Below are 13115 nucleotides of genomic sequence, written 5' to 3' on the forward strand. Positions count from 1 at the left end.
ATGTTGTGCTGTTACGTGATATGTGTGTTTCCATGTAGTAAAGCCTGTCCTGTTTTATATTCGGTAGTGTTGTGTGGTTGTTTCCTGTGAGGGCCTCCTCCCACTCCGTTGGGATCCCTCCCAGGTGGAGGCGTTGCACCAAGAGATGTATGATAAAGATGTACCCCAGGTTCCCCAAGCGGAGGCTTAGGCTCCTGAGAGCCACACAGGTTGTACAGCAAGTAGTAGCGCCGGTAGTCATAGGGAACACCCGTTACATTTGGAGGCGCTGCTGAGATTCAGACCTGGGGTGCCCGAACTCAGTAAAAATGTCGTTAGGTTACACGTTACCTTCCCGCCAAGAGGTGTACACGTGGGCGGTAAAAAGGCAAGTCCCGCCCTCACAAACCCTTGCTGTAGGACAAGTTCCCGCCAATGCCTCATCCTATGAACTATGTTTAATCCTAATGCAGTACCCAGGCTTAGAAGATGCCAGAATCTTGGGTCGCCGCTCCGACCCCGACGGGTCATGGTGCACCGTACTAATCACTGGGGGATGTGAATTGTCGCCACAGCAAGGCCCATCCAACTTGCGTTTCCACGGGGCCCTCAGCTCAGGGTGTCCGGTTATATATCCTGAAATGACGGTAAAACCCGAACCCTGTAGCCCCAGAACCGACCTGCTAGAGACTAGTATGCGCATGTCCCTGTCCCCACCAGAAAGTGTATGCGGGGATGAGGCCAGTGTATTATCCTGTGCTAATTGTCGCTCAAGCAGACGGAGCTCCAGCCCCAGTAGAATGGGAGAAATCCAATTACTAGCCCAGGCCATCCAACAACTGGGTAGGCCCAAGCACGAATCCCCTTCCCCTCAGCCATATCGCAAGTTAAAGCTCTTTTCAGGGATAAACCCTACTCCCACTGGTGAAGAGGCTTTTGATGTTTGGAAGGAATATGCTTCACAGGTACTGGAAGAGTGGACCTGTCCTGATGAGGTGAAAAGACAACGAATCATGGAGTGCCTGCGCCCGCCTGCGTCCACTACCATCAAGATGTATAAAGATCAGCATACTGAGGTTACCGCACATCAGATGATGGAGTCGCTTAACCGGGCATATGGTAAGGAAGATGATGTGAGCGAGTTATGGACTAAGTATTACAATCTCCGCCAGAAAGAGGGGGAAGACCTATCCGAGTTCATACAACGGATCCAATTGCTCTTGTGGGAGCTACGTTCCCGCCAAGTCATCAAGGCCTCAGAAGTAAATGAGTATAGGCGCACTCAATTCCTGCGGGGAGCCATACCCACGCACCATATCGTGGTAATGATCAGATGCACGCTACAAAAGGGGGACCCCCCTACTCTAGAAGACCTACTGGATGAGGTGAAGGGTCATGAGGCCTATACTAGGTTGCATACGCCCAAGAAGGCCAAAGACCCTCGCAAGGATGAGAGCAAGGAAGCAACAGTGCCCAAAGCAAAGGGAAGCAAGAGCGGTAAGGATACGGCCACCCCGGAGGTGCCTAGGTCCGCTCCCAGGTCACTTGACGGTCCGGGTCCCCGCCCAGACTTCCGTTGCTTTAACTGTGGCGAGCAGGGCCATGTTGCAAGGAACTGTTCAAACCCCACTAAGGCCCAGACCTACACCGTGACCGTGCGGAAGGCAAGCTCGTCCCTATCAACCGTACCCGAGGATGTTGCCGAGGAGTCGGGGAGGCCTTCCACGGAGGAGCCGCCCCCGGCCGATGCTTACTGCCGAGTAGGGCCCACCGCTGTAATAAGAGTCGTCGTGGAGGGGATATACTCTTCAGCACTTCTGGACACTGGATCACAAGTGACCATCATCTACCGTCCATTCTACGACCAGCACCTCAGCCATCTTCCCTTGCAGTCAGCCGAAAAGATGAAGTTATGGGGACTGAGTAAAGATGATTATCCCATAGACGGAATAGTGGCGGTCAAGCTGGATATCTTGCAGTTGAACACTAACAAGTCGCATCCCATGCTGGTGGAAGCTTTGGTCTGTCCAGAGGCTCGAGAACATCCCAGTGCCCCCATCATACTAGGCACGAATGCCGATATTGTGAGGTCGGTGATTCGCTCATTCCTACAAGAAGCCGGCGAGCTACCGTTGTCATCCCTGAATATAGCCCCTGGCCTGCGGGAAGAATGCTATAGGGTGGCGTATGAGGAAGAGTATGGTGAAATCTTTAACCAAGAGCGAGGGTTATTGCAGATTCCACCAGGGGGAGTGAGGCACGTGACAGCGCTGATCACGTACCCCAGTCGGCACGAACACGACCGATACTTCTCGCTAGAGACCCTTCCCGAGTCTGAGAGTCAGTGGGGATACCGAATGATACCTGAAGTACGGGATTGGCCATCTACCGTCCCCAGGAAGATTACTGTGTCTATCCAGAACATGTCTCTCCATACCGTGCCGCTAGAAGTAGGACAAAGGTTGGGTAGAATTTATCCTGTGGATCCTGTAGACGACCCAGTGACCGTTCACACTGCCCGTGTGGGAGAAGAGGCCGAGGCACTACAATTCGACTTCGGAGAGTCTCCCCTGGAAGAAGCATGGAAAGAGAAGCTATGTGCTCAGTTGAGAGAGAGACGAGATGTGTTCTCTACTAGTGAGATGGACGTGGGATGCAGCAGAAGCGCTCAGCACACGATTCGTCTGAATGATGACACGCCATTTAGGGAAAGGTCGCGCCGCTTAGCTCCCAGAGATGTGGAGGATGTGCGGGGTGCCCTGAACGAGATGGAAACGGCCGGCATAGTGACCGGATCTCGGAGTCCCTATGCCTCACCGATTGTGGTGGTACGAAAGAAGAATGGGTCTGTTCGATTGTGCGTGGACTACAGAACATTGAACAGACGTACTGTGCCTGACCAATACACGCTACCCCGAATAGAGGAGATTCTCAGCGCACTGTCCGGAAGCCAGTGGTTTAGCGTGTTGGACCTTCGATCTGGGTATTACCAGGTTCCGATGAGCCCTACTGATCAAGAAAAGACGGCGTTCGTCTGTCCCCTGGGATTTTATCAGTTCACTCGGATGCCCCAAGGTATCTGTGGCGCTCCAGCCACTTTCCAACGGCTCATGGAAAAGACGATTGGAGATATGTGTCCGCGTGAGTGTTTGGTCTATCTAGACGACATAATTGTATTCGGAGCCACCCTTGAAGAACACGAGACTAGGCTGATGAAAGTATTGGATCGCTTAGGGAAAGAAGGCCTGAAGCTCTCATTGGATAAGTGCCGCTTCTGTCGGACATCGGTCACTTATGTGGGTCATATCGTGTCCGCAGACGGAGTGGCCACCGACCCGGCCAAGGTGGAGGCGGTGGTGAATTGGCCAAGACCCGAGAATGTGATGGAGCTAAGGTCATTTCTCGGGTTCTGTGGATATTATAGAAGATTCGTGGATGGATACTCCAAGAAGGCAGCTGTGCTGAATGATCTGCTGAAGGTCTATCCAGAGGAACCCAAGCAGAAGAGGACCCCCCCAAGGACCCCCTTCGGGGATCGGTGGACGCCGGCTTGTGAGGAAGCATTTAAGAGGCTGAAGAATAGTTTAACAGAGGCTCCCGTTCTAGCATATGCTGACCCGGAGAAGCCTTACATTCTGCACGTGGATGCCAGCCTCAACGGATTGGGAGCTGTACTACACCAGAAGTACCCCACTGGGCTTCGTCCTGTGGCATATGCCAGTAGAAGTTTGACTCCCAGTGAAAAGAATTATCCAGTTCACAAATTGGAGTTCCTCGCCCTCAAATGGGCCATATCTGACAAACTACATGATTACCTATATGGGGTCACCTTCGAGGTCCGAACAGACAACAATCCGCTGACCTATGTACAAACCACGGCCAAATTAGATGCGACCGGTCACAGATGGTTGGCCACCCTCGCCAATTACCAGTTTTCTATGAAATATAAGCCTGGACCTCTCAATATAGGAGCCGATGCTCTATCTAGGAGATCGGGACTGGGCGAGACCGCCGACGATGGCCCTTGGGAAGAAATTCCAGGACCAGGAATGAGAGCTATGTGTTCCACTGCTGCTATTGTGAACGACCGAGTGGCATTCTCCGAGCTACGAGTAGTGGATTCTTTAGGGTGTCGACCTCAAGCCCTTCCAGAAGCTTACTGCCACCCTGATGGCATGGGTCTAACACAAGATGTCATCTTCACGGTGAAGGAACTGGTACTAGCACAGACACATGATCCTGCGGCTAAGGCTGTCCGAGAGGCCCTACGCAAAAATGACTCTGCACTGGTGAAACGGGCTCCTCGCGAGGATGTGGGTCTTCTCATGAGAGAATGGGATAAGTTTGAGATGGATAACGGCCTACTCTATAGGGTTGTTCAATTCCACAATCATCCTGACCGTCGACAACTATTTCTACCTCGGCGTATGCAAGGTCTCGTTTTAAGATCACTACATGATGATCATGGACATTTGGGGGTGGATAAGACCTTGGGTTTAGTGCGAGACCGGTTCTTCTGGCCTAGAATGCGGGAGTCAATTGAACAACACTGCAGAAAATGTCTACGGTGCATTCATAGGAAGACCCTTCCCACCCGTGCTGCTCCAATGGGCCATCTCAAAAGTGCTGGGCCTATGGATTTAGTTTGTATGGACTTTTTGTGCATAGAGCCAGATTCAAAGGGTATAGGAAATGTGCTAGTAGTGACAGATCACTACACTCGATACGCTCAAGCCTTCCCCACGAAGGACCAGAAGGCTACCACAGTGGCTAAAGTGCTGTGGGAGAAGTATTTTGTGCATTATGGTCTGCCCAGCAGGATGCACTCTGACCAGGGACGGGATTTTGAGAGCAAGCTGATCAAAGAGTTGCTAACACTGTTGAACATTCAAAAGTCCAGGACTACTCCCTACCACCCAGAGGGAGATGCGCTCCCTGAAAGATTTAATCGGACATTGCTGGACATGCTAGGCACTCTGAAAAATTCCCAAAAAGGAGAATGGAGTAAACATGTTGAGGCCTTGGTGCATGCCTACAATTGCACTAGGCACGAGTCCACCGGATACACCCCCTACTTCATGATGTTCGGGAGAGAAGCCAGACTGCCAATTGACATTCGCCTACGGGTATCTACCGACGGGATACCCAACATGGCTCATTATCGATATGTGCAGAGACTCCAGGACAGTCTGCACCGTGCCTATCAGTTAGCTGAAAGAGCCACCGCTCGACTGAATGCCAATAATAAAAGACGGTACGACCACAAAGTACGCTATAGAGCGCTCCAACCAGGAGACGCAGTTCTCCTACGCAACTTAGGGATTCCAGGCAAGCACAAGTTAGCTGATCGCTGGAGGGAGGGGCCTTTTCAAGTAGAGTCCCAAATGCCGGGCCTCCCTGTTTATCGCATACGTGATGCGAATGGCAAAGTAAAAGTCTGGCACCGAAACCACTTGTTACCTATCTCCCAACTGGGAGAAAGTGAACCCGAACCAGAAACCGTAATGAACGACAGTGAGCCTGAAGAGTCTATTGAGAATCCAGGGCCCACAGATGAGACAATTCAGGATCCTTTGGAGGGAACATCCAACAGAGACTGGTGGGCACCTCCCGAAGGAGCAACAAGTAAGGGGCCGGCTGACAAGGTACCTTCATCAGAATTTCCACCAAGTAATCAATCATTAGATCCTACCACTCCGAGTTTTGTGCCTCAAAGAGACAATGTTCAGTTGCAAAGAGACTTTCCCCAAACTGGTTCACCCTCTGCCAGAGAGTCTAGGCCTCAAGCCTACGATGGTCTGTCTCAAGAGGAAGAAATGGAGACTGAGACTCGCAGGAGTCAGAGAGTGAGACGCCCTCCCACTAGAGTGGCTTATGATTCTTTAGGGGCACCTCACTATGAGTCTCAGCAGCAAGCTAAAGCCAAGCTAGCCTCAGTTATCAATATGTTTGTTGAACTGTACAATCTCGTGTAGAGTAATCGTTATGTTGTACTTTAACACTGCATTTTTATTATATAATTTTGTACACTGTTGGAAGGTTATGTGGTTCAAGCGAGGACGTTGGAGTTTTCACCAGGGGGAGGATGTAGCCAGGTCCCCCTCCTTTGTCCCCCTCGCGCACTCACCCCCTCCTTCCCCGTTGCGCGCGTGGTTGTGTTGCGGCCGGTTGTTAGGGAAGCGGATCGGGCGGTTGCCGGGGACGCGAGCGGCGAGCAGGCCGGTTGCCGGGGACGCGATCGGGCCGTCGCTAGGCCGCGATCGCGTTGCCACCGGCCCGGCGGTTAGCGGAGCAGGGCGCCGCCATGACAGGTAGCTCGCGCATGCGCAGGAGGTCAGCTAGCGCGGGAGGTTCCAGATAGCTCGCGCATGCGCGAGAATAGACGGCCAGCCCCCAGGGTGCATAGGGGCAGAGACACCTGACGCCAGGGAGCCAATCAGAAGGCCAGATTCCCCTGCTAGCAAGGAGATACATTTCGCGGGGTTTTGCAGCCACGCACTCACTCAGGATCCGGACCAGCTAGGGGTAGGAGGTAGATGCAGGGGTGAGTGACCCTCTGCATTAGGCCAGCAGCCCCCAAGGTCCCAGTTAGGTCCTGAGTCATCTATTAGCTTGTGGAGCTTAGGGACAGGCCCTAGATAGGGACACTGCCCCATTTATTGGTTGAATAGACAGGGACACAGTGTTGAAGCCGTGCGGCCCTGTGAGGTGGGTTCTGGGCTCAGAACACCACCCAAGACCCTGCGACAAGGAGTGACATTGTTTGCGCTGGACTTTCAACCCACGCGGTGTGGAGGACCCCGTCGGATCGTGTGGATTATTATCGCGGTACCCGTGGCTGGAGCCCGGGCAGGTAACCTGCAACTCACGTGCACCAACCAGGCCTATCACCAAACATAGTGGCTGCGCAGTCACACACACACATGTACAGTGGTATTTGACTTCGAGAACACGAGACATTTGGGTGGGGGTTACTGGACACAGGGTGGGGTCACATTGTGGGTGGTTAGCGTCCGCCGTGACGCCTAGAGGTGGTTAGCGTCCGCCGTGACGCCTAGAGGTGATAGCGTCCGCCGTGACGCCTAGAGGTGGTAGCGTCCGCTGTGACGCCTAGTGTGGTTAGCGCCCGCCGTGGCGCATGATGCTGTTATGTTGCTTTGATGTTGTGCTGTTACGTGATATGTGTGTTTCCATGTAGTAAAGCCTGTCCTGTTTTATATTCGGTAGTGTTGTGTGGTTGTTTCCTGTGAGGGCCTCCTCCCACTCCGTTGGGATCCCTCCCAGGTGGAGGCGTTGCACCAAGAGATGTATGATAAAGATGTACCCCAGGTTCCCCAAGCGGAGGCTTAGGCTCCTGAGAGCCACACAGGTTGTACAGCAAGTAGTAGCGCCGGTAGTCATAGGGAACACCCGTTACACTAATATTTGATGTACTGTATCCATTTTGCTCTTAAAATTCTTGCATGACCAGGTTTGTAATAACCAATATATATGACTCATAGGGCCTATCATGCAAAAATTGCATCGAAGTTAGGTGCATAAATAAAGGTATTAACTGTTATCTGGTTCTCTGTGCAAAGATAGATATTATCTGCTTTTTAAATATGCATATTTCGTTATATTATGTAAATGTTTATTGAGTTTATTATGTCATGTATGTCTTATTTACACACAAGTTTTGAGGTATGGTATAACCACTAATAAGTTTAAATATTCACTGTAGGTGTTTTCTATATATTTTACATTTGTTTACACATTGTTGTAAAGGAGTATAAGTTCAATGGATGAGCACCATTATAAAGACTTGGTACATTTAACACATATATTTTCACCTTCTTAGCGTATATTTATATTGCACACATATAGTTTTTTTTACACATTAATAATATATAATAATTTAATAAGTTTATGTAACACATATTTTTATAGGCTTATCCTCATATGGCCCATATTGTGATATAAATATCACTTTTATTTTCAATTTGTTTTTTTTGTTTGTTTTTATGTGAGTATGTTGTAGAGTGTTTATTTGTTTCAGCTGAGAGTTACTATGTAGTAACATACCATTTGAATATCCAATTGCACACAGCGCATGTGCCTCTAATCAGAGCACAAACACTAACTATACTGAGAGCCCATTGCGCATGTGCAACACTTGCCAGGTGAATTAGGATTAATTATGGACTCGTATATAACGGACAATTATGGACACAATGACAGAACCCCTGAGGAAGAAAGCAGCACGCTTTCGAAACGCGTAGGGTGGCATTTTTGGACTCCCACTGTCGCACTGGGGTGCTTTCCCTCTTCCCGAACGGATCTGGTGACGAATCTGCTGTTTCAGGCAGACGTTTATTCTCATACACCAGGCGAATCTGCTGTAGCCGTTCTGAAGCCATTTGCACATCCTGCACCGCCAGCTGAGAGAAGCTCCACTGACACACGCCGGCGGGCGTGTGCAATGCTCTATCTACGGACCGGATCGGTTGCAGTAGCTGTCTGAGCAGCAGAGGGGGGATACTCTCAGATTTATCCACCGCCTGTTTACATCTGCCGTCCGGTGAGTGGGCAGTTCACCCATTGCGGCAGTGTGTCCAATCGGCATTTCATTGTCCTTTTACCCAGTTTTTTATTTTCTATATGTCCTGTATATCATTATATGTATATTAAGAGTTTTAAATTTACAATCACCTGGTATCTCAGCTGATACTTATTAGTTATATATCTGTGTGTTTGCATGTAGTCCCCCCCCTTTTTTGTCAAACAGTATCACGCTATGTATTGTGTTTTTCTCTTATTTTAAGCACATCACTACGTCTGGAGCCTATCCCTGGCTATCCTACTGGTTGGATATATATCCTTTTAACTACAGGCGCCTTGTTATACATATCCTTTTTTCTATGCTATCATCCTGACCAGGGGGTCAGAAATTGTATTTGAGGCAGCCCCTTATATGTGGACTATTATCCCCTTTAAGGTTGCACAATATTAATTGTTTTATCTTTCTAGTTAGCGCTACCTAATCTCTGTTTTCTAACTGCTTCCAAATGAAGTATATGGTATGCAGATGATATAAGGAGCGCACAATCCGGTAGGAGCAAAGAGAGGATCCAGGTAACAAAAGTATACATTTATTGAGTCATCAAGACATTAAAATCCAACACGTTTCGAACGTGTTAGCGTTCTTTATCAAGGATAAGCATACAATGAAAACCAGTCCTTATAAATACCCTTCTTACCTGTTACCCGTTCACGCCGAAAGAACATGCGTCATGATGTCATGACGTCCGGGCATGTGCAACCGCGCAAGTGCGAGCAACCAAGACGTCAGAAGCAGTCTAAGGACTTCATTTGGAAGCAGCATATCCATCCAGCCACACCAGGAATTGTGAGTAATTATTTTATTTTTTCTACAGGGATACCCCCCAATGAGATTGATGGTGGGGGCTTTTTCTTGCTTCCCACCACCCTTCTTCAGGGGAAGTTTACCCACAATTGCTGGCTATATTACTTACACGTCTTATTAATTCTGACATCATTTTCCTTGGATGGTGGTTTGGTGTTATTTAACATTCTACCTGGCATTGAGCGCTCCTCAACCTTCTATCCACTTGTCGCATATCTTACATACAATGCATGGCAGAACATATACAACAGTTAGGCCAAGAGCTAACACTCTTGGACCCCAAAACATGGATCAGGGGCAACAAAGTGGACTTGACCTTTATTAGTGAGCCTGGTTACCCCCTCACCGTCACAGCTGTTCTGAAGAAAAGAACCCTAGTGGTGAGTCTCGGTTACCTTTTCAAGGGGAGATATTGCGGGACAATGTGCCTACATATATACGAGAATCAGGCATGATTCCTGGATACATTTTTAGGGGAAGCGACAACTCTGGACCCCAACTACCTAGGCACATTCTGACAACAATTTCTCCTCAAAACCCCCCTTGAAACTCATGCCCTAGCAATACCCGCTCGCTGGCATCCCTGAAAAGGCAAAAAGATAACAATTATTTATTACCGCAAATTACAGGTTATGCATATAACGCTAATGGGCTCAATAGCTGACTCTTCTTGAACCCTTATTTTGGATCAGGGGCATCCAAAAATTGGCTTAACCTTTATTAAGAGCCTGGTTACCCCCTCACGTCACACTAAGTCCTACAAACTGTTATTAAATATGTGTTACTGTTGTCATGTTTCCATTCCTTTTTCTTCTTATTGTTATAAAACCAGTTCTTGTGCCAGGAATACAGTATTTGGCCCAGATTTACAATGGGTGCTACATTTTACTCCTATGTATATGAATGAATGAATGAATGAATGAATGAGGTGTGCTAGAGCGTAGTATCTTTTACAGTATCTAGACCAGGGGTGGCCGACTTCCATCCTCAAGGGCCACCAGCCAGGTCAGGTTTAAAGGATATTCCGGCTTTAGCACAGGTAGCTCAATCAGTGGCCCAGGCAATGACTGTGATGGATAGAAGGGAGAGGATGCATTTCCACCAAGCAACTGTCCCCATTCAGTCAATGCAGTAACTGAGTAACCTGACCTGCCTTAAGGACTGGAGTTGGTCACCCCTCCTCCAGACCTTTGTCTTTGGCCTTGATGCCAGTTTAGAAAATTCTTAGTTCAGAGTTACTTTACTGTTAAAATTAAGCACATGCAGCTGTATAGACTGTGACTGCAAACTAGCTGAGATGGTTATTAGCATCTCTGCTTACTGATGCATTTTAATTTTTTTTAGATCAGCTATGGTGCAACAGACCATCTTCTAGGCAACAAACTTTTCTACCCATCCTTTTTCCAAACCCATCAAAATGACCAGATCCAATACAAAGCAATTTCCAAGTTACTGAGACATTTTGGCTGGACCTGGGTTGGAATTATTGCATCGGATGATGAGGATGGAGAAACACAGAGTCAGGAGCTGGAAAAAGAGGCCACCAATCATGGCATCTGCATTGAGTTCATCCTGAAGATAGCTCGTCTCCAAAGCACAAATAGAAGAGAGCTTAATGCTAGAAACACTGCAATTCTCCAAACCTCAACCTCCCAGGTTGTTGTACTTTGTGGCGCAGTTTCCTTGTCCTGTATTTATTCCGTAGGAAAAGAGTGTGCCGCCATTACCGAAAAGACTCTTATTGTTCCTGCTACTTGGACGTTTCACAGAGATAATAACAATATCTCCATAACACCATTTAATGGCAGTCTGTCATTTACACATCCCAGGAAAATTATCCCAGGCATGAAGAACTTCTTAGAGAACGTTAACCCTGTAAGTCGCCCACATGACCAGTTACTTGAACATATGTGGACAATGTATTTGAAATGTTTATCATCAAATCAAGATAGGAACAGGCTCATTGAAAGTGTTTACAATGTCCATCTCTACAACTGCACCGGGAAGGAACGTCTTACTGATACTGGCAATCATGTGTACAATACTCATAGATTTGGAACCACTTACCATGTGTACGTGGCAGTGTATGCCATGGTTCATGCTCTGCACAAAATGCACTTATCCTTCTCTAGGAATCCTGCTAAAAAGCATCAACAAAACTATGAATACAAACAGCAGGTAAATATAAAAATTGCAGACACTTCCCAGCAAACCCTTTGGTTGCGCTCCTGTGACACATTCTGCTTTACTCAAAATATTAACATTATTAAACATAACAAGTAGCTAAGAGCTGAACTTCCTTTAATGTCTGTTTTATATGAAAGTATCAAGTATGTAGCTTTAAGTCTCAGGGGCCTATGCCGTAAAGGTTAAAAATAAATATCGCCCGGCCATTTATATCGCCGTTTTTTGGAGCGTTGGTATCACAGTATTCCGAAAAGCTTCATTACCTCTCACAGGAAAATTTCCAAAACCGGCGAGTTGCCGCCGGCGATAGGATCGCCTCTCCGTGAGAAAATCTCAACCGAAATTTATGATTTTTAGTATACATTTTCTTCCAAGTGTAGATGAGCTGGGGTTCTCTGGAGCAGAACCACGTTGGTTGGAGGTCCGGGGACCCCCTGCTTCCCGAGATACAGACCCTGTTAGGGAGTGCTGGTATCTCCTATGCATTTAAATGTCCCGGTGACGTGACGTGGGAATCCAATGCATAGGAGATACCGGCACCCCATAACGTGGCCAGTATCTCGGGAAGCAGGGGGTCCGTGGTTCTACTCCGGAAACCCCCTGCACATCTACTGTAGTGCCAACGATTATTCTAAAACAAATCTGGGGCAATCACCAACAAGACCCAGGTACATGCTAGGATCATGCTGCAGACAGACTAATGGCCCATTGGATTTTCTGTGGGGGTCCCTGGCAGTCCCTGGGAACCTTGCTCTGTTAATCCGATGGGCCATTAGTCTCTGGGGGCGTCCGGGGGTCCTCTGGTGGTCTCCATAGGTCCCCGCAGACCAAAGGTACCAACCCTATATGTCAACAAATAAAACATGGGCCTACATTAAATAAATCAATACCCCCCACGCCCCCCCCCCCCCCCACCACCACCACCACCTCAACCACCACCACATACATACAGTACAGTAATGGGGAAAATAACTATTATCCAGATATGGATAATAGATTATTTGCCCATTATTAAACACAACATTAACCAGCATAAATACACTAAATAAAATACAGTTCTACTTAACACAGTAATATGAAGGGCATCCTCATCAGGATACTAAAGGTCCCTGTTCTACGTTGCCAGAATGCATACATATATAATATGTACATTCTAATGGCCCCTAACCCCTTAATCACCTTAGCGGTTAATAACCGCTATAGTAATTAAGGGGTTAACCCACCCTGCCTACTACCCACCGTGAGTAGTATAGTGGTACATCATATCCATATAATAATATGGGCATGATAAGCCTCTACAGCACTCAATAATAAAACATTACAAAACTCCAACAACAAAAAATCACTAAATAGAAACACTAGCCAGCTAATGCAATTAATACAAGCAGTAACCAGATCAACAATGAATTAATTAAACCAGTAACCAATCAAACCAATTAATTAATAAAACAACAATAAATTAATTGAAACATTAATCTACAAAGAAATTAATTATTAAAAAATATCTAAAGCATTAGCCAACACATCATTAATTAAAAGCGAA

At 47.6% G+C, this 13115-nt stretch overlaps 1 protein-coding gene across 1 annotated transcript in view; it reads left to right on the forward strand.

The window, feature by feature from the left end:
* The window catches only part of LOC142465969 (vomeronasal type-2 receptor 26-like), a 59431-nt gene that overhangs the window by 17908 nt on the left and 28408 nt on the right, over positions 1-13115 (forward strand). Inside the window, exon 3 of the mRNA XM_075570518.1 lies at positions 10730-11563. Coding sequence (XP_075426633.1) covers positions 10730-11563 — 834 coding nt within the window. The remainder of the gene's footprint in view (positions 1-10729; positions 11564-13115) is intronic.

This window comes from Ascaphus truei, chromosome 1, assembly GCF_040206685.1.
Source record: "Ascaphus truei isolate aAscTru1 chromosome 1, aAscTru1.hap1, whole genome shotgun sequence".
NCBI lineage: Eukaryota > Metazoa > Chordata > Amphibia > Anura > Ascaphidae > Ascaphus > Ascaphus truei.